This window comes from Chelonoidis abingdonii, chromosome 4 (assembly GCF_003597395.2).
Source record: "Chelonoidis abingdonii isolate Lonesome George chromosome 4, CheloAbing_2.0, whole genome shotgun sequence".
NCBI classification, from domain to species: domain Eukaryota; kingdom Metazoa; phylum Chordata; order Testudines; family Testudinidae; genus Chelonoidis; species Chelonoidis abingdonii.
In genome coordinates this window covers 83,199,988-83,225,521 of record NC_133772.1, presented here as the reverse complement: position 1 = coordinate 83,225,521, position 25,534 = coordinate 83,199,988, and the positions used below count along the sequence as shown (strand labels likewise).

The 25,534-nt window shown below is 42.6% G+C and overlaps 1 protein-coding gene across 16 annotated transcripts in view; it reads right to left on the bottom strand.

Moving 5' to 3' along the window:
* The window catches only part of RAD51B (RAD51 paralog B), a 689,205-nt gene that overhangs the window by 106,999 nt on the left and 556,672 nt on the right, over positions 1–25,534 (bottom strand). The window contains exon 12 of one of the 16 annotated variants that reach the window (XM_075065390.1): positions 5,230–5,432. The exons of the other annotated variants lie outside the window; for them this stretch is intronic. Coding sequence (XP_074921491.1) covers positions 5,299–5,432 — 134 coding nt within the window. The 3' untranslated portion in view covers positions 5,230–5,298. Of the gene's footprint in view, positions 1–5,229; positions 5,433–25,534 lie in introns of those variants that run through there. 16 annotated transcript variants of the gene reach the window in all.

Here is a 25,534-nt window from a genome sequence, read left to right as displayed (position 1 = left end):
ACCTACGGTCAATGCCATCAGTGACTTTGCACCCTCTGGAGGATGTTCTGTATTTCTGTTAGTGGAAGGAACACTTACATAATGTTGCATCACTTCCTGCCAGCTAGCTTCACCAATAGGAGGAGACTCTGGAAAATATTTTAATCTGCTTTAGGAATGGGGTTCTGGTTTCTCCTTTATGTTGTTCACTTTCTGTGCTTCCCTCAGCTTGGACATGGCTTTCTTGACTTTATTTCCACTATCCACTCCTCAACTTTTACTGTTCGGGTCTCAGGCATGAGAGAGAGAGAGAGAGAAGAATAAAAATAAAGGGCACATGCGAGAGACCCAGGAAATGCAGTGCCATAGTGAGCATGTGTGAGTGGTATTTTGTGCATTGGTACAGCATGACCAAAATGAGGTGTAGTGAGTGTGTGTATGAGAACATGTGCAAGAATATCAGTTAATGTGTGCCTGTGTATAATTGGATAGCTCTGTGGGATTTCTGGGAGATAGCAATGGAATGGTGGCTTTGATTGTTTTGTAGAACTGCCTTCTCTGCCACTAACTCCAGTTGCACATGGTATGTGGTGATGAATATACATTTCTGGTGGGGGAAAAATCTGATCTTGTCATAACTGCATCAGCATGTTAGACATCCAATTCCATCTCTTCCTTTGGCTCTATATATGCAAGAAAGGCCTGAAAATTACGCCGGGAGCTTCCACTATCTGATAACTGGGTGAAAACCAGCAGTAAATGGTGGTTTCAGTTACATTTTGGGTTGATTAAAAATGGGAGCCAGTGATGTAGTAATGTAACTTGCATCCATTTGGCATTCAGTGTGGGTGCAAAATAAAGTCTGACTTACTCCATTTTGGTATTCTGTGGGGATCAATTTTATCACTGAAGCTAATGGGAATGTACTTATTCATACTAGTGTGAATTTTACTCTAGGGATTGTTGGGATGGATCAGGCATAAATCTGAACCTGTGCGAGCGCGGCTTTATTTTACACCCGATCCTCCATTGGCCCGTTGCTGCGAAAGTTGCACTCAGTTTGCAAACCGACAAAACCAAATCATTGCAAATTTCTTCACTTTGCCATCTAGTTAAAAGCTGTATTCTGACTAATTTACACCCACTATGCAATTTACACCACATTTATATCACTGGTGAATTTGGTTCTTCTGGGAGTTACACCTGCTAACATCTGACTGCATTTAGCTGAATTTAGCCTACTGTGTGTTCAGTTATGAAGTTTAAAATAATTTTTCATTAGCAAACATCAGAAATAATCTAGGAAACCATATGGGGAGTAAGCTTAATTTCTAATAAAAAGCATGGATTCCCTGGCTTCAAGCTGACCAGGCAAACTTTCAGCTTCTTTCTCATGTGATTCTCATATGAATCTGGGGAAGTCTGGGAAGCACTGTTTAGAACCAATGGGTTGTTTTCCCTGTGTGTGCATAGGGGTCAGGAGAAGGGGAGTGTCCTTTTTGCAACTATTAACTAGACAATGGTGCTGTAACTGTAAAGCCTCACAATAAAGAATAAACCTATTGTGTCTCTGGCTTGTTTCCCACATTTCAAAGGCCATGAAGCAGCAGCAGCAGCATCTTTGCCCCTGGGTTATTGAGAAGGCAGAGTCTTATGCTTATTAAATGATGGCTTTCCCATATGATTTGAAACAAAAAAGGCATGCACATACAAAGCCAAGATGTGCATGTTTAAAGCTTCTACGGCCACAAGGTCAAACACATTAAAAACAACAACAAAACTTTGGTCCTGTAATGTTAGAGGAGACCCACTTGCCCATCTCTCCCCTACCAACCCTTACTCTTCTTTTCTGCTGTGTGAGGCCCCAGTTTCCAGTACAATTAAGCTGGGAGCCAATGAGCTTTCTGCTGGCCCTCCTTCCACTTGGCTTAACTGCTGAGAAAGAGCCTCTTTTCTGCAGGGAGGCGGGCAGCAGTGCTTGAATAGCCTCTAAAGCATTCATTATCTCGCTCCTAATTACATGGCGGACATACTGCTACCTCTGCTTACATGGGAACATTGCATCACATTAATCAGCAGAGGGTTGTGCCAAGATGAAAGGGTCCCCTTGTCTCTGCTCTTTGTGGTGGAAAATGGGGCTGGGGGAAGGAGGATATTTATCAACCCCCAGTGGAGGGAAGGCACAGCGGGTGGACTCAAATCCAGTCCCAAGGCCAGTTCAGCACTTTAGCTTGCCTCCATCCTATCCCTATACTGGCCTCCACCATAATTTACCAACCTACTTGTAATAAATGGGCTGCTTTTGCTCATGCAAGATGATGGATCAACAGCCCTGGAGCCTGAAACCTTCTCTCCACAGAACGGGTACAGCAAAAACAGCAGCAGGCATGTTTCTCCTCACACCCTCTGTTTCTGTGCCTCACACCTCAAGGAGTGAGTGGGGAGTTAACTCTCCATGGCCTATTCAGTCCATGACCCACTCAGATCAGCCTGCCAACTAAGGTAGTGATTTGCGCCAGCTATGGTGAAAGGTTTGGTAACGCTGACACCTGTCCCTGGGGACTTCATAAGACCCTCCCTGCATATCTTACAAAAAAACTCTCATTTCATATGGTCACTGGAACAAACATCAGATGATATTTTAAGAGGGATTGTCAACTTAGATCAAATTCAAACTGAGACCTAGAAGTGAAAGTCTCCATGTTCCATTAGCTAGTACTGAGCCATTCTGTTCAATATAGTATGATTTTTAAATGAAGTCTTGAAATTTGAGGAGTCCTAATTCTTTGTCCCATTGGTAGGACATTTATGAGAGCCCTGCATTTGTGCAGTGGGTGAGAAATTGCTTTCAGACTCCAAGGGAGGTTTAAGGCATCTGCACTTGCAGATATTTAAATCAGTTAAAGTTGGGAGGTGTCCAGTGAAATATCAGGTCAAATTGGAACACCAAGTGGCATGCTCAGGCTGGCCTATCTATTGATCTGTGACATGACGGCATTGCACCAGGACAAGATGGGTTTCATCCTTCAGCAAAATAAGGGAAGGTAGTAGAAAAAAAAAGTGTATAATATACAGTCCTTTGCATCTATTAGTTTCTCTCGTTCACTTCAGAATAACCAACTTCAGAACTGTCCTCTTTGTTTTTAAAATGCAACAGAGATTTGCACCAGCCTAGTCTCATCCCTCATTATTCCTCTCCCGCTTTTCATCTGGTACTGATCTCTGGCCTGTTACTTCACACAGCCTCACCCCTGGTGGTGAGAACCCCCTTTTCCTCCCTTGCCTCATTCTCTTCATTTCTCTCTTTTCTGCTGTTGTTTATTCTATTTTCAATACTTTATTTATAATAAAACACATTCAATGTTGAAACTGTATTAATGATCAGAAAAAAAGATGAGTCATTTGATAGTAACCCCAAGATTAGTACTTATTGCTCACTGCTGATGGGCATCTTTGAAGTACAATGGGTGGATGGATAGCATATATAGAGAAGATAGGAGAGGTAAATGATTTTCTTTATTATTTTACTGTAAAGCATTCAAGATGTAGTGTATATTAATGATGCTACACAAAACCAAGGTTATTTTGCATTTCTTTTTCTAAGGCCATATGCTTGTTCCATGTGCAATAATCACATTCTTAGCACTTGGGCAGAGCCAGTACTGTATGAGAATTCTTTCCAAGGTCTCACCATGATTTCTAATGGAATACCCCCTGCCTTTGCCCCCCAAAACGTGCTCATAGGGAAATCGCAATAGGCAAGACATCATTCAGTCCATTTCTAAGCCTGATGGATCTTTTGTCAGACAAAAGCTTTCCATCCCCTTAAGCCTTTCATTCATGCAATAAACCTACAGAAAAGTTGACATCCTTGATGTGCACACTGAAAAAGCAGCTTGTCACCCCTTCCCAACAGGCCAGGCTGGGGTTGTTTTAGCCTGTTTAAATCTCCCCTCTGTTTACTTTTCCAGTAAAGATAAGGAGGTGTTAGTATCCTTATACAAGGCACTGATGAGACCTCATCTGAAATATTGTGTGCAGTTCTGGTCTCCCATGTTTAAAAAGGATGAATTCAAACTGGAACAGGTACAGAGAAGGGCTACTAGGATGATCCAAGGAATGGAAAACCTGTCTTATGAAAGGAGACTCAAAGAGCTTGGCTTGTTTAGCCTTAACCAAAGCAGTTGAGGTGGGGAATGATTTGTTCTTTATAATATACTCGAGGGATAAATATCGGGAGGGAGATGAATTTTTAAGCTTAGTACCATGTGACACAGAACAAATGGATATAACTGGAGCACGGAAGTTTAGTCTTGAAATCGCAGAGGTTTCTAACTTAGAGGAGTGAAGTTCTTGGAACACTTCAGGGGAGTGTGGGGGCAAAAGACATATCTGGCTTTAAGACTAAGCTTGATAAGTTTATGGAGGGGATGGTATGATGAGATAGCCTAATTCTGGCAATTAACTGATCTTTGATTATCAGCAGGTAAGTATGCCCAGTGGTGTGTGATGGTATGTTAGATGGGGTGGGATCTGAGTTACTGCAGAGAATTCTTTCCTGGGTGCTGGTTGGTGAGTCTTGCCCATATGCTCAGGGTTTAGCTGATCGCCATATTTGGGGTCGGGAAAGAATTTTCCTCCAGGGCAGATTGGCAGAGGCCCTGGAGGTTTTTCACCTTCCTCTGCAGCGTGGGGCACAGGCACTTGCTGGAGGATTCTCTGCACCTTGAGGTCTTTAAACCACGATTTGAGAACTTCAGTAACTCAGACATAGGTTAGGGGTTTCTTACAGGAGTGGGTGGGTGAGATTTTGTGACCTGTGTTGTGCAGGTGGTCAGACTAGATGATCATAATGGTCCCTTCTGACCTTAAAGTTTATGAATCTATATGTTAATGTTCTTATAATCGCAGAAAGTGTAAACACTGTTGTTTATGGCACCCTATAGTATGGGAGCACAAAGTTGCTAATGGAGAATTGTTCACTGGGGAACGAGATTTGTTTGTTGACAGTGGAATGATCACTTCTCAGAATATGGGGAAGTATAACAAACGTGTAAAATACAGCATCAGCCATACAACCATACAAAACAGGGCTTGCCAAAAGCCTTCAGCCAGTAAGCTACAGGTCCAGGTAGCTGGGAGAGTTGATATTTAATGGGGAGAGGTCTGAGCAGACCTTCAGCACTGAGACCTCTGTGAAAAGAGAGTATCAAGCTCCTTGGCTAGTCTGTTTATATGCTCCATTTGGTGTTTTTGCAGATCTTTGTTCTTGGATAAGGGCTCATAGCTTGGCATCTTCTGCTGGAACCTGAAGTGAAGTTAACTCTCCACAGGAAAAGCACAAAGCAGTGTGGCGTAGTGGAGTAAGACCAGGACTGGGAGCCAGGAATTCCTGAGTGCTAATCCTGGCTCTCCACGAGCTTGCTGTGTGACTATCTGTAAAATACTATTTCCTAAAAATAATGGTAATAACAAAAACAGGCCCTGGTTAGGATTCATACCACTAATATTTCCAAGGTGTTTATAACATATCAAGCTCTGTGTAGCATGAGGGCATAGCTACAATGTTTTTTTCCTTTGTATCAGTAAGAAAAATATTACCAGTTCCAGTGGTATTCCCCATTAAAAGTATAGAGAATATCCGCTTAAACAATAATATTTTATCTACTGAATAAGAGTTCAAAAATACAAAGCCAAACCAAACTATTGTACAACATTTTAAAGTGAATAGACTACTGGTGAAAGGTGCTTGATTGCAAACTATGAACTTAGAGTCCTGTATTCACAGAACAGGTACAGTACAGGCAGTGACAAAGAAAGCTTCACTCATCCTAGCCTACTGAGAAACGTCTCCATTCTGTCCAGAAAAAGACCCATTCCTAGGTAGTGTGACCAGACAGCAAGTGTGAAAAATCAGGACAGGGGGTGAGGGGTAATAGGAGCCTATGTAAGAAAAAGCTCCAAAAATTGGGACTGTCCTTATAAAATCAGGACATCTGGTCAACCTACTCCTAGGAGAAAGTAGGTGTGAGTGGGTTACTTCACTGACTTCAGTGGTGGTTGTACCCACCTCTTGCTAGCATATGAATTTGGTCCATCTAAAAGTAGAATATATCATAGACTCTCTTATGTTTTCAGTGTCGTAGCCGTGCTGGTCCCAGGATATTAGAGAGACAAGGTGGGTGAGGTAATATCTTTTATTGGACCAACTTCTGTTGGTGAGAGAGACAAGCTTTCTGTATAATAAAAGATATCCCCACCTTATCTCTATCTTCTTTATGGGTAGAGATGGACTTTAAAAAGGCCTAAAAGCAGGATAGTATAAGAAATGCTTGCACTGCCAATGCCATGCTCTAACTGTTCACAGGCAGAAGACTCCAACTGCTAGAATCTTTTCATCAGCTGTACAAGGCCACATCACTAAAACCATCATTGCTACTGGTTCCCTTGTTGGGCAGTCTCAAGTTGAGAGGTCAGGAAATAAATGGACTGTGGATTCCGTTTTGTACTCTAGCAGTGATCCTTTCAGGTCAGGGCTGAGGCATTGGTAAGGTAATGTGAGGGGTCTGGAGGTTTGCTCAGTTGTTGCCTGAGCTGTACCTACAATATAGATAAATGGAAGATGTTAGCATCCAGGGCTGTCCATTCAGCACCTTTCAGCTACAGCAGATTCACACAAAAATTAAGAAGCCAAAAAGCTCATTTCAAACATAGCTGGAAATAATTGAACCCTATTCAATTAGGACAAGATATTCATATTCACAGTGATGAACAATACGAAAATTATACTAGCAAAGAACAAATTACATTTCTTAAAATGTATTTCTGTAGCAGAAGGATACAAGCAGGATTTATAGAGCAGGTTTGCTGCAATAACTACAGAAGGGCCTGAACCAACCCGCCACCTACAGTTAACAAACTGGCTAAGAGCATCATGTCCTTTTCTACTAGTTAGTCCACAAAGAAAGTAAGAGCCTATTGTAGCTACCCAGTAATGAAATCACTCCTTTAGCTTAATTAGTAGAGGCCACTTTTTGTACCAAAGGTCATAGATTCAATCCTCACAGATGATCTCAGTTCAAAAACTCCCTTAAGACTATGGTAACACTTGGATCTAGATCTTCTCTCTGTATCTGCAACATCTTTAAACTGGGCCAATCCAAAATCTCAGATCCAAAAATCCTGGTATGTTCAAATCCAAAGGGAAATCTAAACATAGCAGAGTAGGCACACCTCCAGCAATCTTAGTTAGTTACCTTAAGTAAATTTCAACAATTGAAGGCTTAAATCAGATTTATAAAAAAGGGAAAGGAGCAGATGATAGACAAACAGTGAGTATGAAAAATGGTTGTGCTGGACCAAGTTTCCTGAATAGGAAAAAGCGTCCAATTTATGAATCGGCAGGTACAAAAGGTTTGCATATGGCCCTGCACATGTTACTTACATAATCTTTTCAAAATTTAATCCAACCAGTTGTCAGATTTTAAGTTTTTCAGCAAACCATAAACTGGTTAAGTATAACCAGACAGCACCAGTTTGGCCTGTACACATTATACAGTGTACTTTTGGGGATTATCATCTCAAGAACGCAAATGAACTGGTTTAGTGCATGTAGCCCACCCACAATTGTCTGAATGGTTTATTTTTTAATAACAGTCAGCTAAATCACTAAACCTGGGATCATGTTTGTTAGAGCAGTTGCAAGTCTGGCTGCAAACAGAAACAGCAACTCCTACATCTATTTCCGTTGCTTATTATTATTTACTGCTATTTGTTAAGCACCAGCAGCATAGTCAGTTGTGCAAAGATACAAATGCAGATAGAACTTAGCTCCTTGATGTTGTAGGGACTATGCACAGAGCATAGCAAGTAGGACTGCAATATGAAGACCAAGGGAAAACTTGAGACTACCCATGGGCCATGTTCAGTGTCTGCGTTTTGGAATTGTGAATGAATTAAAGATGCAAATAAACTTGTGAGGATGTGAGAGAGCACATGTGTATGTGTCTTAACTGTCGCTGGGTGCATGGGCATGTATACACATGCAAGAAAATGTCCATGCCCTCAGAAGTATGAGAGGAAAACATGGATCCACTTCTTAGGGATGTGTCTACTGAAATATTAATAAGGAAAAGGTTGGAATGTAGTCTTACATAATTCATTGCTGCTGGGACATAGGGGGAGAGTGAAGAATGGAAAAAACAGTCCATAAAGATGCCAATAGTTTCTAAACAGAAACATCTGTTGAAGTCTTTAAAATGGTCAGGCCGTCAGCAAACCCAGCAACAGGAACGCCTGTAGCTGATCACTCCTACCCTCATCAGTACTGTGAGCTCTCACCCCTGGGATCAATACAGAGCTTCAGAGACAACTTACACAATGCATCAAATACAGCTCCTTTCTTAAAAGGGAAGGAGGAGGAGGGGGTGAGTTCTCATATTCAGAGAGGGCAAATGATTATTTGGAATGGAAATGTTCAGGGATAGTGGCAAAAGAGTAAGTAAACTTGCAGAGGGCAAAAGGAGACCTAGTGGTTTATCTAGTCTCTCCTGAAGGAGCTAGTGCAGCGGATTTTCCATTGTTTTGTCTGATCTAATTTTAAATCTCAAATAATAGTGCTTTCTCTGGTCCCCCTTGGCAGACTATTCCAAAAATCTCACAGATCTCCATTGCTTTCTGCATGACTGCTTCCCTTCTCCCTTCATGATATTTCATTTTGTTTGCTTTATTCCCTTTTGATACTCACCACTACCCCCGTACATCTCAGTTCCAAACAAGTTTGGCCTTCCAGAATGCAGCTCTTCCCCTCCCACTCCTATATTTGAAGTACTGTGTAAATTACAGTATCTGTGTCCCTCTACTGAGGATTGAAGGAGGGGACCCGAGCTCTGCCGGGTCATATAAGATCCACTGGAATGGAGGTTCTAACCACTGCACCTCAGCAGGAGTCCCAGCTGCTCAAGTCCCTGCACATCAGAGTTGGAGCCTATCCTGATCCCTCCAAACCCACACAGTGCTCCCTGAACTCCAATAGCTGACAGCTAGTCACTTACTGTGACATGCTAAAACTTCAGTTTCTACATGCTTAGTAAAGAAAACTTTATTCACCACACAATTAAAACTTTAATCAATGGTAATTAAAATGTTAACCACTAAGTGGCAGCTAGAGATCTAATCCATAAAACACAATTTTTGTTTCAAAACCAACATTCCAACAGCCCATACTATGCATGGGAGTGGGCAACAATCTAGGAATGAATGTTTGAGCTTACAGAGTATTCTGTTTCAGTTAGTGGTGGCTGAAAAAAAAAATCACAAGATCTTTATTTTACATTTCAAAAAGGGCTAAGGTTTGAGTCCTTAGCATTTCAGACGTATTTATCTTGCAAGTTTGAAAAAATCTCAGTAAAATCCTTCCCCTCCTTTAAACTAAGCACAGTCATTTTCATACCAATTGCCTTTCTACAGAAAGTTGGGGGGGGGGGGGTCAACATATGGCTTAGATTGGAATTCTCACTGCAACATTAACCTTGGAGATCACAACCAGTTCCTCCATAACAGCAGCAGAGAGAAAGCAGACAAAGCTGGAGGAGTGTGGCTAAAGTGATCAGATGTTCAGATAAACAACTCTGTAGTCACAAATCCATGGATTTTCATATTTGGACTTCTTTAGATTCTGCATCCCAAAATCCCAGTTGGAGCTTGGTACTTCATTCTCAGACCTGAGCGCTAAGTTGCCTCAGTATTGAGTATCCAAGGAAGCAGTCACCCCCAAGGCGGCTATTTGCCAGCTTGTCCAGCTTTACAGTCCTTCCAATGCTTCACTTTTTTGTTAGAGAGGCTGCTTTGAAGGAGGAGGGATGGTCACTGCTTGAAGCTCCCTTAAATTAGTTGCTGTAAAACCTTCCTCTGACTTAACTTTGCTCTCTGACCATATCCTGATCCAAGTAAAACTATCTCAAGGGATGACTGCTTGGCAGTGGACTTCTTCACTCCACCAACTTTGGAGTAGACTACTTGCAGGCAGTGCTGACTGGGATTTGGATAAGGTTTCAGACAGTGGTTCTGGAACTATGGAGCACCGGAGGTGCTATCGCACCTCCTGGCTTGAAATAGTAATAACAAACAACAAATACATGGTCTCCATGGTTTCCATTATCAGCACCCCACTATAAAAATTGTTCCAACACCTGTGGTTCCAGGAGCCATAAAGTAATGGCACTGGACCCAGCCCTGTCATGCACATGCTGCTCGAAACAATGACAAAAAGCATCCCCACCAGTTTTGGCTTTTCACTGTGAGCGTGCAGCATGACTTTAGCATTGTGTGTGACGCAGAGGGTCACTTCAAAGCACAAGAAAGAACAAAAAGACTCAAGCAGCATCTAGCTTCCTGGTATTCTCACTGCAGGCCTCGAACTGGTCTTAACCAGCTGCTTATAACCAGTTTGGGCTCAGGAAGGCCCTATTTCTCCACAGCACCACTGGCAGTACATAAGGAAAAATAGTCTACAATCAATGGCAGAGGAAAGGAAACTTATAATTCAGTGTTAAGCCTCTTAGAAAGTGAACTGAGGCTCCACTGAGATTTTATTTCACAGCCTGGCAGACTTAATACTGTCCATTGGATCAAAGGCACAATGCACTCTTTCTTAATTCTTGCTGAGCTCTTCATTGCTTTCCAAATGGCAGGAGGGCTGCAACGTCTTCTTAGGTCAGTCATTAAATACAAAGAGCCCAGTCCAGAAATTCACCAGGCACCAAATGCCAGGGTGAGACTCTGTCATCCTCCTAGAGCATAACTTCTGACCCTTTTAATTCTTGTTCACTCCCCTCTCCCTTAATACTCTAAAGGAAGAAGCACTGCAGTTGATGTACAAACCCCTGCTGTAATGATTAGTAAAAAGGGCAGCTCCACGTTGGCGCTGATCCTGCCTTCATCTCATTGCATTCATTGTCCATGAGAACAGAAGCTGGATTAGAAGGGGGTTTAGAGCGCAGCAGGGCAATAAAATTAATAACTGCTCTGAGGTTCATTCATGATCAATTAAGTGCGTGTGAATCTAGAGAGGACCTTCTCTAAACAATGTGTGGTACTGGCAATGGCAGTTATGGGACAGGAAATGTTACTTTGAGGTACAAGTGAAACAACTCAACAAACTAGGCCTACCAAATGCTGTTTTGCTTGGACAGATCCACTAGCATTCACCCCAGAAGATCACTATGTGCCTGATCCTTCCCCACTGAAGTTAATAGGAGCTTTACCATTCCCTTCAATGGGCACAGGATCAAGCCCTAAATGAGAGAAGGGGAGGATTACTGTCTGGAACTTCTCACTTTGAAGCAATTGGTCCAAAGACTTGCTAATGAGACGAGCAATTTATCTTAACAGGTTTGAAATAATTTAGCTACTTACAGATGCCAACCATTCTGAACTTTATAGGATCATCCTGATTGCAACAGATTTGTCCTAATGTCATATCTTGCAAGTTGCAACGATTCCCAAAACTATTTCATGCCAGCATAATATTGGCACATTATGACATCACATAGTTACATGATAACCTTATGTCTTGATGCGGTCACTCCGTATTGTGATATTGCACAACTGTATGATGACAATTTTGCCATGACACAACGGTGAGATGAGACAACATAATGGATTTATCCTAAAGAACAAACTGCTGTATGTGTTAACCCTAAATAAGTCCAAACATTGTGGTACAACTGGCAGGACCTCCTTGAAGGTAGGGGGCATTTCATTCTTTTATCTTTGCCAAAGGAGGTATTAAATGAAGGTCAACCAAAAATTAAAATGCCCTCAAAATATTAATTATTCAAAATTATTCAGTTAATTTGTGTATGACTTAATAAGCATGGACTGATCACAAATATGATTATTTAATGACAGTTGCTTTTTGAGCTGGGTGTATTATTGTGACTGGTCAGGTAAATCACATAGTATTGCTTCTCTTTCCTGACTGGACGACCATATAAGAATTCCAATGTGAATTCTCACACATGCGACTATACAATACAGTTTTCACAGATGATCATGGATGTGATTGTGAAATTTGTTTTCTATGGGAAGTCATGCCAATAAAACACGATTGCTCAGCTGTTTTTATTAAGCTAATTAAATATTAATAGAAAATGTTGTGCAGTATCCGCACATTTTTCATGTAGTTCCCAAAGTAGCACCTCAAAGCAATGCTTCCTGAACACACTGACTGGGAGCTGTGGAGGTAAGGTCTTTTCTGCAAACAATGTCACAGCTTAAGTATACTTGGTGTTTCAATATATGGACACACAGATGAATTTTTTGGGCAACCCAGCTCTATTGGTAATCAAAGCCCTCCTATATACAGGGCAAGGCGGGGTGATGGTTGCTAACGTGGGAACAACATAGAACACCAAGAGATTATCTAGAGAGATGATACTATTTTATATATATACTGTATAGCACTTTGTCCTGGAGCATTCCAAAACAGTTTACAAACTACATAAAGGAATCACTACATCCTTCACTGAAATGCAGCCATTTCTGTGGTGGAATGCAATGGCTGTTTAATAGTGCACAGCAACACTACACAACAGTTTAGGATAGGAAGTGAAAAGAACTGAAAATTGCATGGGGGATTTATGATGTAGAATGTAATTCTCCAAACTTATATCTGAACAGTTAATAGTTGGGGGAAAGTGCTATGGGATCTTTAATCACCACATGTGGTCAAGACCCTGGTTTAACAGCTCATCTGAAACGTGACACCTCCATCCACCCCCAACACAATGCAGAGACACTTAGAAGAGAGAAGACAAAGGAGGGAGAGACTAGATGGGCTTGTGTCACCCAAAGTATGGTTTTGGCAAGGTTGTGCCTGGCACCACAAACTCTGACCACCTGAGCAAGTTATATTGGAGTCACGGAGAAAGGCATATGGAAAACCAGTGTAATTAAAAAACAAAACAAATAATAAAAACCAAAAGGTCCATCTAGCCCAGTAACTTGTCTTCTATCAGTGGCTTTTGCCAGGTGCCCAGAGAGAAGGAACAGAAAGTCATCAAGTGATCCATCCCCTGTCACCCATTCCCAGCTTCTGGCAAACAGAGGCTTGTATTATTTTGACTGAGACTCTCAGCTAAGTCTTTGTAGTAATTTTCAGTTCTCTTCTCTCACTGACTCATCCTCACAACTCCCTCGTAGCATTCATGGGAAATACACATATACACTGAAGAGAGAATGGACCCCTTAGAATAAGACATGATAACATACGGATCATTGAATGAGACTGGTAATTAGATATGGAGTCTTTAATCACTACAGTGGGTCATTGGTTTAAAACTAAACAAGGCCAGCACAGTAACCAAAAGGTGTTACTACCTGATGACTGTCAGGCAGCCTATATGAAATGATCTGGGTGTTTTTTAACTTGGACAGATGTGTACATCAGATCACCACCACAACTGGCACTAACTGTCCCCCGTCATAGCAGTTTCTGGACTGACTGGGCTATGGAGACATCACCTTTCATTCCTAGATGTGGTCCCTCCACACTTTAGGATTGAGACAAGTTAACAGGGCAATGAGGAGAAGCCTGCTCTGCTGTTCTGTTGATAAACAGAAGAATACATCAGCCTCCAAGGCAATCATATCAGCACTAAAGTTACTTAAAAAAATTAAAAGGGACAGATGGTAGGAAATCTAAGAATGCTGATACTCCTGAGAAGGGAAGTGAGACTTGGGTCATTTGTAAAAATAGCCAGAATTATGTCTGTAGCTTGAGCAATACTTAATTTTTCAGTTTAAAAGGGTCCTCAGAGGCAGCAGCTTCCACTTGCCTATCCCAAGCTTTCCTACGGAGCATGGGAAAATAAGCCCATTGTGTCTGAGGGCTTTGAAAGGGAAAGGAGGCTTGTGGGGAGGAATGGGGGGGAGGGAAGTTAGATCTCAGCTTGAAGGATGGAATTAAACAGAAAACAAACACACATCATCCCCCTCCAACAGACACACACACACACACAGCCCTTAAACTCCGAGTGAACTTCGAAATCCAAGACTGGACGGGGTTGAGGAGCCGGTGCTTAAAAAAAAAACTTTGTAAGAAAAAAGCTGACTCTTTGTGTGTGTGTCACACAAGCGGCTCAGGAAAAGAGAACTGTCAAAAGCCCAGCCCAGTGTCTGGCTTTTTTGTTTCTGGTGAGGATTTTATAAATATTTGGAAGGTTGCGTGGGGGATGGGGGAGGGAGGCGAGATAACTTTTGGGCCCTCACGGCACAGCAGTTTTCAAGGCCTGGTTTTCATTAGTATCGCCTAGCAACCAACTCATCTGCTGCAAATCTCATCACGCCCCAGCAAAGCATCCAAGGCACGCTAATCTTTTCATTTAATAGCAAAGCTGCTGTAATCTTTCTTCCTTTTCTCTTCTTAAACAGCAGACAACAATAACAACAATGATAAAAAAAGAATCCAGCCCTGTTCTTCCTGCTACCCTCCCCTGACCAACTATCACTGACCTAGCGCTTTGCTGAGTTCCCCCGTATGACCTGTGTGTGTGTGTGTTCTGACTGATAAGTACCATCTGCAAAGGGAAGCTTGAGTCCACTTTACTTTTTGTGCCATGCACGTTGGAAGGGGGCGAGTATTTTGCAGGCTCTGTGCTGAGAGAGGGAGGCAGGGAGACAGCAATCAGGAGGTAGAATAGCTTAAACCAAACTCTGGCTTCAGATACTGTAACTGAGACTCCCCATCAAGCAGGAGAGAACTGGTTTCATCTGGCATGTGTGTGTGCGCGCACAAAGGAGCACCGTATCCCCTTCTGAACTGGAGTGAGCCTTGCACTGTTGCTGATGCATTCTATCAACAGCCAGCTTCAAAACAAAGCAATACTATGGAATCTCCCTGGGCTTTGCCCATCATATCACCGCTGAAAATGTCACCCCTTAGTAGGGGGAAGTGGTCAAACAAAATAAGATTTGTCCTGAGTATCTGCCCAGAAATCAAACCCAGCTCCAAAATTTCCAATTTTTTTTTTTTTGCATTTGACATTTAAGATAAATCCCCCCTGCCTCATTTTCAAGCATCTCTGCACTTTCAGATTCCAAAGGGAAGCACAAATATACCACAAAACAGGCCACATTCACAGTATTTCTCAGCTGGTCAGAGGCAAGAAGGACCTGAAATCTTACAGGAAACCCAGGTCTCATGAGATTTCTGGCCTTGCTTTTGCAGATGAAAGAGAGTCAGATACTCAAGGGTCCATGATACTTTCTCCTTATCTCCTCTCTCCTACCACCTCCTGGATATTTTTTAATGCCCCTCCCTCCCAAAATAATGAAGCTTTAAAGTGCTATTTTGAGGCTTACTCCACATTCCCTGATATCCTGCCCCCTGCCAAGCTGCATGCAGAATCTTCCTGAATAACGATTGCCATGTTTGGAACAATTCAGCAAAATCAGTTGTCTCCCCTTCCCCTTGGAGCTATTTGAAATTTTCCCAAGCTCAAAGCTGGCAGCATTTCTTGAGGAAGATGCTATAATGGACTTCAAAATCCTTATGCCGGGCTTAAGTCACTTGGAACAATAAGATATTTGCAATATCACATGAAAATAAGGGCAGGATCAGTTTATATCAGGTTAGGTAGAAACACAGAGAGACCTGGACTCTAAGGTATCTGGGCCAAAATTGGGGCACTGTAGTGCCAATGAAGGAGCAAATAGGTGTGTGGGGAGTGTGGGGGAGGATTCTGAAATTGTAGAAGATGCTTCATGGATTTCAAATAAGATTGCACACTTTACACCACTCTTCAAACCCTGCAAGGAGGAGACCCCTCGGATCACCATGTAGATCAAGTTAGGGGGCTTATAGTCATCACCTATTGCAGGCTCTCCATGACAGCAAAGTCCTGACAGGCAGTCCTGCCAATAGAACATTCTAGAGCCAAATCAAAAGGATGGCTGCACAACCCGGGGAGAGAACCCTGAGGAAGCTCAACCAATCTCAGCTATATCCTCTGGCAACCACTTCAAAAGGTTTCATGGAGCGGAGCGCTCACAAGGAAATGAAACAAGACCCTTCACGCACCATTTATTGCGCCTCCCAGGGAAAAACTGCCAGGTTTTGAAAAACACATCCACCTTCTCCCTCCAAACAAACTTCAGCGCTACCAGCTTCAGCACTCCTTATGCTGCAAACTTTTCCAGAGTCATCAATCAGGTGAAAGCTCTTTTCCCTGTGCACATACTGTGTTCTGCAACCATTATGGGCTGGCTCTACTCCCACAACCAACTGGAGACAGGGAAGCTCCAAAATATTTTCTACAGGAAAGGAAATACAAACTCTGGCTTGGTTAATTTTTTTTAAAGTATTTCTTGATCCTCATTGGTTCACTTGCTGACATGGAGTTATATACTGCACATCGATAACTCACATTTAAAGGGACAGTGTTGAGATGAACATTTTAACAATTTCCTTCACTTGTGTTACTAGTGACCCTGTAGATGATTAAAAAGCTAACTGACTTTTCACCACTGAAGCAAGGTTTTGTGGTCACTGGAGGGGCAGAACATTTGGGACTCTTGGAAGGAGCAAATCCAGCCTTATCTCACCTCTTCTTGCCAGGAACTTGTGCTTCTTCCTCTTCTATTAGTTCTTGATCCCTTCCCAAGATTATGAACTGAGGAGTGTAAAATCAGTTCAGCTTGCAGTGGGTAAGAAGTAGCATGAAAGCCAAAGCAACTCTGTAAAGGGAGGCAGGGCTAGATGCCAAAAGAGGACAAGTGGGAAGTACAATGCCATTCAGTAACCAATGTGGACATGCCACTGTTCCCCCCACCTCCTTTTTTTTGGAGGGGAGGGGAGTGAAGTACCGTGATTGCCCTTTAAAAGTTTCTTCTGTTTTGAAAGGTTCTGCTAGTCTGAGAGATATGCCCTATGCTGAAAATGGGGAGTACCACTTGAATTGGTCATTTCTCCCCGACCAGGAGAAATATTTTAAGTGCATCCACTGTATTAGTAAAATGGCAGCTCTCATTAAGAGAAACCTAGGTGATATTCAGTTATGAGACAAGCATAAACAGTTTTGAAAAAATTCTCTGTCTCTCTCTCACACACCCTTGCAACTAACCATTGCAATTTTTCTTTTATTAAACCACTGAGAATACAGCTTTCAGAGTATTTTGTAGTTAGAGAGGAAACTGTTTGTTAAATTGGCAGAATATTAGCTGAAAGCAGGAAGGCGCTTGAAGCCAGTTAAACAAGGTTACACAGGTGCTGCTGCTTCAAACTGAAGAAAAAAATAAATGATCACATGTTTGAGAAAAATAATCTAATATTTGGGACTCTTACTGCATGCACGTCAAACCACAAGCTTGCTTCAGCAGTGCTGCCCTCCTTTAACTAGCCAAACATCACACTGACATTCTTTTGTGAGTTGTGGTTTAGAGACACTGCCATATGCAAAACTGAGGTCTGCACAGTTCTTAGAACCAGTAACTATTTGTGTACATTCTGGTAAACTTTTAGACAATCGTGCCAAGGTAAATCTAACATGCTAATGGGTCTGAGCTTTGGGATAGGTTTCACAGACTCCTAACATTTCACAGTTGTCATTTAAAACTTTTCCCACCCCCACAAATCGAGACAGTTTCAGTTTCTGGTGGAAAAGTAGGAAGATGAGAAGAGTTTAAAAGCTGCTATTATCATAACAAAACCTTAGACTAACAGGAGTTTGGAGCAAGCTTGACTACTATCATCACTTTAAATGGGCCCAAACCAAACCCTATATCTGAGCATCTCCAGACTTGAGAGAAACTTAGATATGGGCTGGGGCACAAACCTAGTCATCACCAAGGAAACAAATGCCCCCAGCCCCACACTGTATGTTTACTACTGCTATCACGTTTCTTAAACAGATGAGCTATCCTTTGTGGGTATATCTAAACTGCAGCTAGGAGCAAGCCTCCCAGCCCAGGTAGACAGACTCACACTAATGGGGCTGGAGCTAGTGCGCTTAAAATAGCAGTGTGGGTATTGTGGCTCCAGCGGAGACTTGGGTTAGTCAATCAAGCTCAAGCCAAGGGGGCTCAGGTGGGCTTCAGAGCCCAAGCTCCCACCTAAACCACTAAGTCCACACTGCTATTTTTAGTGCACTAGCTCAAGCCTCACCAGAATGAATTTGCCTACCACCACTGGGAGGCTTGGGCCCAGCTGCAGTGTAGACATACTCAGAGAGACAGATATGATCTTACAGAGGAAACAAAAACTGAAAGTTGATTTGGCACAGAAATAAGTCTAAATTAACCTTTAAAATTATTTCTGGCTCACACAAAGTCTTCCTACTTTTTATGTGTCTGATCCCTCTAAATGCACTGTTCTGGGAGGTCAAAGATACAAGAAAACTCAGGGTATGTCTTCACTAGCCACATTAAACTGCTGCCACAGCAACGCTTTAACGTGGCTGTGCAATCGCAGCATCAGCGCTGGAAAAAAGCACCCCCATGAGGGGAGTAGTTCCCAGCGCTGGTGCACTGTCTACACTGCCACTTTACAGCGCTGAAACTTGCTGCGCTCTGGGGGGTGTTTCCCGTCTCCCTTCTCACACACCCTCCTCTGAGGTCCCTCCTTTTGCAAAGGATCATTTAGCATAGGGAAAACAAAGCACAACAAAAGCATGATTACTTGAGCAAATCTTTTACTAAAGCCTGACCCCAGATGCACAGTACTTTCCTTCTTAACTTGTGTAAATTTGATTTTAAACATTAACTTTAACAAAAATTTTAAATTGGTTTTAAAGTTAATTTACAGATGTGAAAGGTGCAGCTCCCCTGGAGACAGAGCTCCTCTCTTTATCCACAGAACAGGTACCACATGGATAGACAAGCAGCACCGGCTTCCCCAAAACGTTGCTCTGCCAATGTGTGTCACCCCAGAGTGACTAGGACTACAGGTGAGAGGGGAAGGCAGTCTCCATGACCCATTCAGTCCCTGACCTCACTACTGAGACTGACAAAAAGGACATCACTACTAACTGTGGTGGTGTATATTTGTGCTGTGTCCTCTTGCCCACTAAGAGCTGGAGTGAGATCCCTTAATTAATTTCACCTCAGCTACTGGACAGCCACCAGACAGTTGTGAGTCTTGTGTAGAATTGTTCCTGTATTTTATTGTAATGATCTTATTCTTCATATAGGTGTGGAGTCATTACTTAGGAATCCTCTGGTCTTTTACTTTCAGTTCTAATGAAACACAGAAACAGAGTTCTAGGTTCTATACTTAACAGTCTTTAGTAGCTATTTCACAGCTGTCTAGTTATATATGGCAGTGCTGGGTTAGTTCTTGTACAATGAAGTGAGCTAGATGAGCAACCTCACTTCACCTTGACCCACTTACTAAGATGGGAAAGAGAGTGCGCCCCAGTTGGAGGTCTGTTTTTTTCTCTAGCTGGGTCCTCCTCCCTCCTAAAAGTGCAGAGTTACAGGACCTAGTTCCTTTAAAGGATTGGTCCTTTTTTAGCACCTTAATTTTAACACAATGAGAGAGGTTGCTGATATCTACAAGTTTTAGAGCAGGCTTGGGCATGAAACAATCTGGACAGCAGAGAGCTAAAGTGGGTGCACAATCTCTCCTCTCATCTGCTATTCCACTAAAATCTCTTCCCTGTTAAGCAGCCTACATATCTAAGATCCCTTTTAAAAGTTTCTGATGTACAATGTGACTCCTAGTGGGGCGTTACAGCTGTGCATCAAGTGTAAAATACAAAAGGCAAAATGCAGAGGAAATGGGTACAGTGGCTTAAGTTGAACCCTCAACACTAATTTATAATCCCTTACACATAGGTAAAGTAGATACAGGTCCATCTAAGGAAGTCTAACAGAGCATAATGGAGAATGAAAGTTAGTGTGAGTGTGTGTAGAGAGGGATGTTGTCTCACCTACACCATCTTACACATCATCTCTGAGCTTGGTTCATGGAATCCTACATATTTGTTTCTTATTTCTAAAATGGGTTTCATCAGGGTTTCTCAAACAGGGCTCGCCACTTCTGCAGGGAAAGCCCCTGGCAGGCCGGATGGGTGCATTTACCTGCCCCATCCACAGGTTCATCCAATCACGGCTCCCACTGGCCGCGGATCGCTGCTCTGGGTCAATGGGAGTTGTTGGAAGCGGCAGCCAGTACGTCCCTTGGCCCGCGCCGCTTCCAGCAACTTCCAGCAGCGATCTGCGGCCAGTGGGAGCTGCGATGGGCCGGACCTGCGGACGGGGCAGTTAAATACACCAGCCTGGACCACCAGGGGCTTTCCCTACAGAAGCTGCGACCTCTGTTTGAGAAACCCTCGGTTTCATGGTTTGTATAGAAGATTGTTCCCTTTTTCTCGTCTTTCCTTCATCACAACACAGGCAGTTGTGGTCTGATCCAATGCCCACTTAAGTCAATGGAAAAACTTGCACTGCCTTCATGGGACATTGGATCATGCCTTTGCTGAGCAAGGTAAAAAAGCAAAAGCAAAATGGCTAAGAGCTGGATTGTAGGGAGCACCCAAAGAATCATAATTAATGGCAGTAAACTACTGCAAAGAGAAGTGATTAGTGAGGGACCACATAGAGTTTAGAGCTGAAACCTGCTGTCCAGTGTTCAGCATTGACTGGGAAATGGAATTAGCTGTGTAGCACCCACATCTACAGGTGACATATGATAAGACACAAAATAGTTGACACAGTGGAGGATATAGTAACACTGGTCCTTGGCATATAAATTAAATCAACTTAGAGTCCTTTATAGGCATCAGTAAAGTGGGTGTAAATTAGTCTAAGGGAGTCTAACTGAATATAAGGCTTGTGAAAGTTTAACTAAAGGTGATATTTTAACTGGTGCGAATCCTAGTGTGGACAGTTTTATTCTGCGACATGTTAAAACTAAAGCATAATAAGTACGTCCACACAGTGGGTTAATTGGTGCAAATTTTCCATGTAGACAAGGCCTTTGTGACTCCAAGGGGCCAAATTTTGTATTAACATACATGCTGTGCACCTCCATGGAAGTCACCAAGTATGCAGGAGATGTAAACCTGAAAAGAATTTGCCCCTATACAAGGGAGCATACGGTGAGTCTAAATTGGCGTAGCAGACCTTAAAGTACCAAACATCTACAAAAACTCTTGCACTACTAGGCAACCATTTCAAAGGCAAATCCATTGGCAGCAGTGCACAGGAAGCATTCCCTCTTCCCTCTCCACTGTACCTGTTCTCTTCATGCTTGTGAACTGGCCGTTTAAGGAAATTTACAAGAACCTTGGTCTCCCAGCACTTCAAAGAGCAAGAGTCTTGTACATTTCAATATCTTGCCAGCTGGAAAGAATGGAGCAGAGCTGGCTGCGGGCGTGGGGGAGGAGAAAGGAAGTGCCTGTGATCTAGACTATAACTGGTACATACAGTAGGTCTAATTCTTGCCCTATCAGCCTTGACGCAATGTGTCCCTTTCCTTCAGCTACTTTAGATAAACAGGAAAGAAAAAAAAAATCAAATCACTGTTTGCCAAATGAAAAAGGACCAAACTAGTTAGGAGAGAAACCCTTATTGTTAAGTGTTCTAAAGGGGATTTCGAACAATAGAGAATGAAATATACTGTATGGAAAATAAGGGTTTGAAGAATGGAACTGCCACTGCTGCTATGACCAGCTCATATAAACACCACCAAAAAGTAGATAGCAGTTTTCTTGAAAGTTATGATATAAGAAGAATACTTTGCAGTTCTAAAAGCAAATGTTGTCAGAAACTCTAACAGCTTTACAAACATTAATTAATTAAGCCTGTGAAGTACCCATTTTGCTGAAGGAGAAAGTGAATCACCAAAGGTTGAAGCAGCCAGCCAACATTTCCAAGGCATAGCTGAGATAAGAACTCAGAAATCCTGCCTCCCATTGCCCTTCTCTAACCATTAAATTGTGTTGCCTTCCATTATTAAATATTCCTTAATTAAACTTGAATGCCTGTACTATATCCAAAAAGTAGATGGAGCCTGGTAACAAAGGCTTATGGGAATGATGTGCTCCAGTCTCCACCAGCCAATCTACTTTCCTGCTGATTTTCTGCTAAGGGTGTGGGGGAGAAAGAGTTACTACCACTAAAAAGGCACATTCTGCAGTTGAAGATTGTGAAATATGCCTCTTACCAATTATTTTTGTTTCTCTGGCCCACAGGCCACAACTAAAAGTGTAATTCAGCCATCACCTCAGAATGAGTTTGACTCTTTTGTTTTAGAGAATTCTGTTCAGTTACACACAGAAGATAGTGAGTTAAATTCACCATTGGTGCTAGTGGGCACAGCTCCAAAGAAGTCCATGTAACTTACATATGCAAGAGGTAAGTGTGGTCCAGTGAATTTAATCTTTTATCAAGTATTTGAGTCAGATTTGATCATTTGGAGTATAGACATAAATAGGCTGAACAGATTAATTCATTTGGCCTGTTTCCCCACATTTTGTAGGTTGCTTTTTGCCTATTAATAAAAATTACCACTTTTATAAACTAATTTACCTCCTCAATCCCTCTGAAGTAGATATTATTTCCAAAATGAGTCAGAGAGGTTAAATGATTTGTCCAAGACCACTCAATGAATTGGTAGCAGAGTTAAGATAAACATTCAGGAGCTCCAGGTCTTAGTCATGTCATCTATTCTAGCCAATATACCACGCTGTACTCATTTAAAACCAGCTGTGTGGTATGATGCATTCACCTTTTAACAGGTTCATCCATAAAGGACTCGCTATTCCTTCCAGCTGGTCCTTCCACAGGGAGGGCTGAAAAAGTTTCCCTACCACTGCCTATGCTGTAACTGTTCTGGGGTTAAGAGAGGACTTCCAGGGCTGTTAAACCAGTACTTTAATTTTTCCTTACCCTTGACCAGTCCCACATACAGTTGGAATTCCACTGGGCTCCCTTCAAATCTTCATGGAGCAATAGCTGCTGTCTGGTTTCTCTGCTTGTTGTCTCCTACTGACATCCTCCCCTTACACCTCTGACCCTACACGTGTTTCCTTTTGTTAAATTCAGTTGAGAGCAGTATCTTTGTGGCACCTCCTCTCTGACTAGGGGGCGGGGGCAATGCTGTTTCTCAGGGAGGAGCTTCGCTCCCTAAAGTGGAGGCCAATTAGGCCACCACTTTCATTCATGAGCTACATAGTGACTTCAAAAAGTTTGGAAACAACATGTTCTCCATAAGATGAAGGAATGGAGAGGCTCAAAAGCAAATTCAAACCCCCAGACAGAAAATGTTTGCCTGACCATAAATCTGGGTATACTGATGTTGTTATTTCTGACATTGCACAATCAGTAGCTAGCATACAAAAAAACTGGAGACTGTGGCTCGGAGTCACCCATTTGTTAATGAAACAGGTTTTGGAAAATAAATGTTGGCACATCATTAAACCCCCCCAACACATTCTTGTAGTAGATTGAACATTTTTCTTCTGAAAATCTGACTCCTGAGAGTAACAGAATGGGCTGGTACTCAACACTGAACAGCAGACATTTGTCTGCCATTATAAATTTATTTCTGGCTGGGAGAGGATGAGGGTGGAGAGTTGATTATGTAGCTATTTTTTATTAATCCATCATTTGAGACTGGAAATATGGTTATGTCTTAGTGTTGTGGCTCCCAATAAAAAAAGAAAGAGAAACTGTGAATTTTGACCAGTCTGAGAATTTCAGTTTCTCCCCTCCTGAAAATTACATGACCCAGGGCCCATTTTTAAAGCCAAATTTCAATCCTTTCCAGCCAGCTGTCAGGAAACCACAGAAGGTGCTCGAAAGAGCACAAGAAATGGCTGGTTCTAATCTCGAGGAAAAAAAAAGTGAGGGAACAAGGCAGCTACTTATGGCAGAATGTTATTTTTTCTTCAGTCCCTGCCTGCATATTTTCACAACATGTGTACTCTGTTACCCCGTCACTTCCCTGTTTTCCTTGGGTAAATATCCCCGCTTTGGCATAAAAAAAGCCCAGGGGTACTACTTGTAAGGGCTGCACTCGCCTGGATATGTTGTTTTTGAATTGAGCACACACACATCAGATACAATGGACACATTTCAAATTGGGAGTTTACCTATTACGGATGTTGCTTTTAGCTTAACCTCTCCAGCTGCTGGAGGGCTTGTGGACAGGGTAATCCTTTGCCAGATCTAGGGGGTTCATAGAGAGCAAGCACGACAGCCCACTCTGAGAATCCAGAGCACCCAACCCTTTTCCAGTGCAAGAGATCAAGGATGTAGAAGAGCACACCAACCCACTCCAAGTACTGGGCAGGGAGGAAATCCTCCTTGGTACAGAAAGCACCCTCTCTTTGTAAAATCAAATGCAAATCCTCCCTGATCAGAGAGAAAATGGACGGGCTTGAGCTGTGGCTTTGCCATCGAGCTAGCTGATGGCGGACATACAGAGAGAGAGTTCTGAATTAATTACACATTGCTCAGCCCCAATCCATGGCAAACAGCCTACAGATGCCTCTGACAGACAAAACTAAAGGTGTATATATATATATAAAATCCTGATTTACAAGTTCTTCACAGGGAGCAAGAAATACAAAAGGAATCTTTCCCCATCGTCTAATCCAATAGACACTACATCATGATTATCTATATATCATAAAGACAATCTCATCTCTCCATCTATAGTAAGTGTAGTTCTACAGAAAGAAGGGTTAGTTTAGACCTATGATCTATAGGAGGATTAGGTGCAGGACTGGGAATCAGGAAGTTCTAGATCTAATCCTGGCACTGATACGGACTCACTTTGTGACTGGGGAAAGACACTTCACCTCTCAGCCTTAATTCCCCTCTGTAAAATGGGGATAACGATACTTTACGTCAGGACTAACCAGATAATGGGCCCGATTCTATAAAGGTATGGCGTAGTTCCTGACAGACACTTAAGTGCCCATTATCCAGACTAACAGATCCAGACTAACACGGCTACCCCTCTGATACTTAAGTGCCCTAAACTCCCACTAACTGCAAGGAGAGTTGAGAGCAATCAGTACAAGATTAGGTCCAACACTTGTAAAGTGCTTTTGAACATGAAAAAGTGCTACATACATGCTAACTATTATTATGAACTAAAAGGAAGGCACGTGAACTCCCCTGTAGCAGGGTGCTGCTGCAAGGGCACCTAATTAGCCCCTGCTCAGCCAGCCCCAATCAGGGGAAATAGATTGGGGCTGGGGAGAAGTCTGGTGCCTGGCCTCTGGAACTGGCTGCACCTGTGGGCCTGCAGGTTGAAGGGCCATAAAGGCTGGCTGACAGCCAGAGAACAGGGGGGAATGGCCAGAGAAGGGTGGTCTCCAGGCTGGGGTAGACTCCCTGTAAAAGAGGAGACAGTAAGACCTGTAAAGCTCTGTAAATAGCACCATTGGTGGTGGGAACTTTGTGTGAATAAAAGCCATGGGTGCTGCATTAAGAAGAGGCTCGTAGTGCTTTATTGGGACAGCAAAGAGCTTCAGCAAGGGGGGGGTCGAGGAAAGGGCCCGGTTACATCCCCATTCAGGGAGGCTAGCCCCTGGCCTCGCCC